At 46.4% G+C, this 5,854-nt stretch overlaps 1 protein-coding gene across 3 annotated transcripts in view; it reads left to right on the top strand.

Moving 5' to 3' along the window:
• The first annotated feature begins 1,629 nt into the window (after positions 1-1,629).
• Positions 1,630-5,854, top strand: part of LOC102679352 (protein groucho-like) — a 126,385-nt gene continuing 122,160 nt past the window's right edge. For 2 of the 3 annotated variants that reach the window (XM_031513926.1, XM_006608824.2), the window contains exon 1: positions 1,630-2,716. In XM_031513926.1, coding sequence (XP_031369786.1) covers positions 2,654-2,716 — 63 coding nt within the window. In that variant the 5' untranslated portion in view covers positions 1,630-2,653. The remainder of the gene's footprint in view (positions 2,717-5,854) is intronic. The other variant, XM_006608823.2, reaches the window with a different exon arrangement.

Below are 5,854 nucleotides of genomic sequence, written 5' to 3'. Positions count from 1 at the left end.
GTGGGGCTGGCTGTCTGTCGATTGGCGAAGTAGCGGCTAGACGCGTTCTGGTTGGTCGAGGCGTCACAGACAGTCCGCGTGGAGCAGTTCCTTTACGAAGCGAGCGGACGATAGCGGCAATCAAGTAGGAAACTGCTTGGGACTGTGTGCTGCGCGATATTCACATAGGGGCACCCCCTTGCCACACGCATAGGATCGTACTCGCTACACACGGATACTCGGACACAATCGCATTGGTTGAGCGTGTATGTACTCTATCCATACTCGCTATCTCTCTCTCTCTCTCTCTTTTACGCTCTCTTTCCCTCTTTCTCCGTTGCTCTCACTTTATAGAGGCACGTTGTAGGGGTTGGGAAAACGGGTGGAGGCGCCATATTTGTGGTGGTGTGGGAAGTGAGGGAAATCACGAGTGGCGAGAGAGGCAGCCAGTCGGCGGCCAGTTGAGAGAGCACGGGAAAAGAGAGAAGGGCGGGAGAAAGAGAGAAGGGGGAAGAGAAAGAGAGAGAAAGAGAGAGTTTATGCGGACATCCGTGTCAGCCTGGTGACGGCCATTTTGCGAAAAACTTTCGATTTGTTTGCACACGCTGAGTGAACTGAGAGAAGCAACTAATACCTACGCGTATGCATGGCACGCCGTGTACCGCGCCCTGTCCTCTCGTTTATTCGACCGTATCTGCGGGACCGAAAACTTTCGAGGCTTCCAGTCTTCGTGCTTCAACTTGCAAAAATCGTCGGACCCGTACACCAACAGAATACACGATTCGAGTATACGATATCGCCCACGGGCTAACGATGTATCTTTCTCAATTGTATCTGTTAGACCGAAGCACCGGTCGGTAAAGATAATGGAGGAGCAGAAACAGCAGCAGCAGCAGCAGCAGCAGTAATACGAAAAAAGTATTCCGAGAATTGTGCGTTCCCTTAGTCATTGCGTTCATGAGATTGATACTCTGAATTGTCTAGATTCCAAAGGTGGTTGAATGATGTAGTCGACAAATATTATTTGCACACACTCGTTAACTGCGGTATCAGCGATAATAGCATTGGTGGAATGGAAAAAAACGAACGTAATCAACATTGATAAATGAGCACGTTGAATCATCTTTCATTAATACAGAAATAGTAGACGCTGGCATAAAATTTCACAACGTCGACATAATGTGAAAAAAATGCTGTCATTAAAATAATTCATAGATAGAGAGATAGAGCGAGAAAACTTTAAAGAGAAGCAAAAGAGAGAGAGAATCGAGAGGGACAGAACAAACATATCACGTTGTCATGTACATAATAGAATCGATGTATATTGTTCGATTGCTCCGTGCTTAACGCGAATATAACTGTTCATTTGAAACCCGATTAATTACGGTCAACTAAAACGGCCCTAAAGCTATAGTCAGATCACTCATCGCGTCAGCAGTGCGCCGAAATCACGATGGACGTATCTGTGCCTCGTCGTTGGCCGATAAAACAGATTAAGTATACGATAGAGACGACAGGTGCTATGAAATAGAGAGTGCCAGAAAACAAAAAGCGAGAAAGAGAGAAGAGAAAAAGAGAGAGAAAGAGAGAGAAAGAAGGAGGACGTACCGACGTTTTAACGAGCCGTGATTTTCGTGCTCGCCTTTTCGAGACCCTTACGTAACGCGACTTAATTGTGAAGGAGCTATCGCGCCGGTTAATACGAGCGTCGAGAACGAGGAGAGACATTCGAGGGGGTGCTTGGCGGGTTTAACTGTGGAGTAACGGCCTGCCAGAGTGGGGGAAGGGAAAGATTGCTTCGGAGGGGATACCATCCCCACCACTTACTCGTCCATCAGTCGCTCTGAGGCCGTTGTGGAGAGAGGATTGTTCTTGTTGCGTCTGTGCGTTTAATGTTTCGTGTTTGCTTTCACGTTGCGTACGTCAGTTTCGTTCAATTTTCTTTTTGTTCTTTCGGCTTTTTAATTGCCAAACGTGCTGTATCGGTGTCAAAAAGTTTTTCTCGCGTATTAACGGAAAGACGTGTGCGTGCTAGTGTTGGTAAACTTAACCTCAAAGTGGCGGCGAGTTACTGTTTAGGTCGTAAACAACCGAGTGCAGTGTCTTTGTGTGATGGTGTTTCCACATTGAGGATGTGAAATCGTGGATAAGAAGAAAGGAAAAATAGTTTCTCTTCTTTCGTTTAATCCGATGGAAGAAGAAGCTTTCTCCGATTATTCTTAACGCGTTTCTCGCTCTGTTTTACCGACCGTATAAAGGGCACGCCACGCTCTCCGTGCGGGATTCTTCGTGGCGTCGGCGACACGTTTAACCTCGATGAACGTAGAAGGCGGTCGAAATAAATGGTGACACGAGTAGTTATCATTCAATATCGTGAAGTTACAAATTACGGATGAGAATGCGGTAGTGGTGGATGGCAAATGCACCGATGGATCATCGTCGTGTATCCGAGGCGGGGACCTTCTTAATTGAATCATATCGACAGAACCGCGAACAGAATCGTCCTAAAGGTCGCTTGTCCTCGTAGCCCACGCGGGCGATTTGAATCGTGGTGTTTTTAGTTTATCGTTGTTGTTGTTATTTGTTATCATTGGTGTTCCGCGTGACATGAAGCATACGTGATCCGAGGACACGGTGTTTGTATTTTTTACTGTTTTGAAACCAGAGAAAAAAAATGTATCCTAGTGCTGGAATCAACGCTGCTGCTGTAGCTGCTGCCGCTGCTGCCAGGCATCCGGTGAGTAATTTATTCTTTTCCAACTTTGTATATCCTTCTTATTTCGTTGATTTCTTAAATTTTTCTTAAATTTTTCATTTTTTTTATCGCGTTCTATGTTATTGAACATTATAAAATTTCACAAATGGAGTAACGTGCTAGATTATCGTAGTTCGTTGTCGTTATAATTTCTCGAAAACGTTCCCAAGGCGCGATTTTCGATGCGTTACGCCTTTATTATACGCGGTCTGAACGATATGTACCTCGTAAGGCGAACTCGTGCTACTTGAAACTCGAGTTTCACGTGTACGGCGTTGCGCGTACTGCGCGCGATTCCGATCACGTTCAACGGCGTAGAAACCAGTGTAACACCTTTCGACGATCGTCGTCGATCCGATTACTAATTCTAACCATTCGAATTTTTACAAACGCGTACCAGCCAATTATGGAACGAGACCCGTTGCTACACCCATATTATACGATTAACTCGCGTCAAAACATTTTCCTGAACGAAATGGAAAGAGCAATCTTGGTCGAACACTCGGTGATAATACCGATCCGAACCGTGGTTTCTTCGCGCGCCTCATTCGTCGCCGTTGATGCGGTCACGTGCGTCCCGGTATACACATTTATCATGGTTCCGCGCGTACGTTACATGTATATGCTGTATACGTGTCAGATACACGTGCCTTTGGGAGTGCGCGCATACATATACGTGTATAACCTCCCCGACTCGTTTCGAGATTTCGAGATATCGGTCCGCGGTAAGATCGTGTTTGCGCGCGCGGCCGCAAACCCTGTCACGAATTCGAGGTTAACCGTGGACCGTGTAAAAACCGTTTCGATAGGCTGTGCAGCCTTATTGATCCGTGAATCGAAGACGATGATCCATGAATCGATTACTATACGCGAGAATATTTTTTTTCTCTTCCGTTATAAATTTCTAACATCTGGCCTCTTTAATATCCGTTATGATTAAACCGTCTCGCTTTTCGTACGTAACCGCAACGATGCACAAGATTGGTTGAGATTGTGTACATTCGCCGCGTGTGTACATTCGCATCGTGGAAGCATAGTTTCACGGTGAGTTTAGTCACTGAAATTCTTGCCGGTCGATGAACAGGATGTTATAAACGGTTGGAAGAGGATGGAAAGCCGAAAACAGCGTGACGAAAATGTACGCGATATATTTATTGCATTTATTCCGACGATGACGATGATCCACCGGCGTGTGGACGTCATCGTTCAACGCGATTAAACGCGCAGGCATGCGTGTTAGGCAGCACCGGCGGACACGATATTTTCGCGTTTAGGGTTGACGCAGGAGACGTAACAGCAACGTGTGCTCGGCCAGGGAAAAATTACATCATTCACCGTTGCCATTATATCTGCCCTCGTCCCCGATAATCATAATAATTAGAGGCGAAAGCAAAAAATCAGCCATTACTTTGTATTATAACGGTGTGTTGTCGGATGGAAAGGGAGACCCTCTTGGATAGAATAATGAAAGCTTCATCTGGCCCATCCCTAATAACAGGCGTTACACCGGATGCGGCCCGGCGATATTGTAGCACGTGGGGAGGGGGAAAGGAAGGCGAGAAATGCGGCGGATAGACAGAGATGGAGCGGAGCGAGAACGAACAAAGAGGGGAAAAAAGGAGGGGGAGGAGGGAGAGAGAAAACAGCTCCGGTAAAAAAGAGTCGAGGCTGTCCCTCGAAAGGCGGTGACAATGTTGTGGAAAAAAGGTGGCTCTGTGTCGAGTGCCGTTAAGAAGCGAAGGGGGGAGTTGGATAGAAAAGGTTGAAAGACATAGTTGCCTCTTCCACACGCAAGAAAAAAGGGGAGTCGAGGATTGGTGATGAAACACTCGCGCATTACACACTGTATTATAGGTGAACATAACCTTCTGTAAACCGTGGTACGCGCTCGCGACAGGCCCTGATTCGGTAAATATTGATGCGTTTAATCGGCCCGTTTGCCTCGACGCTTCTGTAAACGCGGTTCAGTGCGTGCACAGCTGAAAAAACTTTTGAAAACTCGATGAAATCGAATACGCGATATCATCGAATGTTTTCTCTTTTTTCTCTCTCTGTCTCTCTTTTTTCTTTCTCTCTCTCTTTTTTTATCATTTATTTTTATTTCGCTTCTTTCGTTTTTTTTTTCTCCTCCTTCTTTTTATCGTATATACGAAAAATATACATGCAAACTACATGCTCGAATTTCACGAAGCAAACAAAGACATTCGAGTCGGACGAGAGTGGGAGAAGGGAAAACGTTTTGTAAGCAGCGTGGAATGATAATCAGGCCGATTTTAAGCTTCGAAGCCGTTCGACGCCACGCTGCACATGGTAATGCGTTGTTCGAGGCATGCCGTTGCGGGACATGCGAGCCGAGGCGAATCGAGTTGCGCTGTCGGCACGGAAATATGGAATCACAGTGATATCTTGAGCGTCACGTCGTCCATTATGCTGATGCGCCCGGTAAATTTCACGCATTATACTCCCATTATACGTTTCCTGGCCGAGTGGAATCGCGATCTCGCGGTAATTACACGCTGCTGCTTCTTGTTTACCACGGTGAAAGAGGAAGGGAGGGGAGAAGGGAGATAGGGGAAGGAACCGATTGTTTTAATTTCCACGTTTTGCTTCGTTCCACGGCCTGGCATTATTACTCTTATATTTTTTTTTAAATTTGTTTCTTTATATTCTCTCTCTCTCTCTCTCTCTCTCTCGTCGGCCTCGTTTTTTTTACGCGTACCCTATACTCGATTGTACAAGCCCGATTGAAACGTTGACTCCGGCTACACATCTGTGCGTTTGCCCGTTGATACAATTACACGAGCTGAACGAACGCGACGACCGGAAAAATCGTTTCGCGCGACCTACTGTATCGGCGAAAGACCGGCCGACCAAACTCCATGTAGTACGGCCAAATTGTATCCTCCTATAACAGTTTATTCGGCACCTGGGACGCGCGTATTGGCTTTTCCCCGTATTGCTTCGCATGCCTATGCGACGCGACATATTGTCTGTCCCATTGTCGACTCTCTGAACCGACGCCCTCGAGATTCACTTACGTCTGTCGCTCTCGTTGTTACCAATGTACCACGGAACCCGTGATGGTGTACGTGACGGCTGTAAAAAATCTTGTCGATAAAA

The sequence above is a fragment of the Apis dorsata genome, unplaced genomic scaffold (assembly GCF_000469605.1).
Source record: "Apis dorsata unplaced genomic scaffold, Apis dorsata 1.3 scaffold_44, whole genome shotgun sequence".
NCBI lineage: Eukaryota > Metazoa > Arthropoda > Insecta > Hymenoptera > Apidae > Apis > Apis dorsata.
The sequence above is the reverse complement of the archived record's forward strand: the minus strand, read 5'-3'. Positions and strand labels throughout refer to the sequence as shown.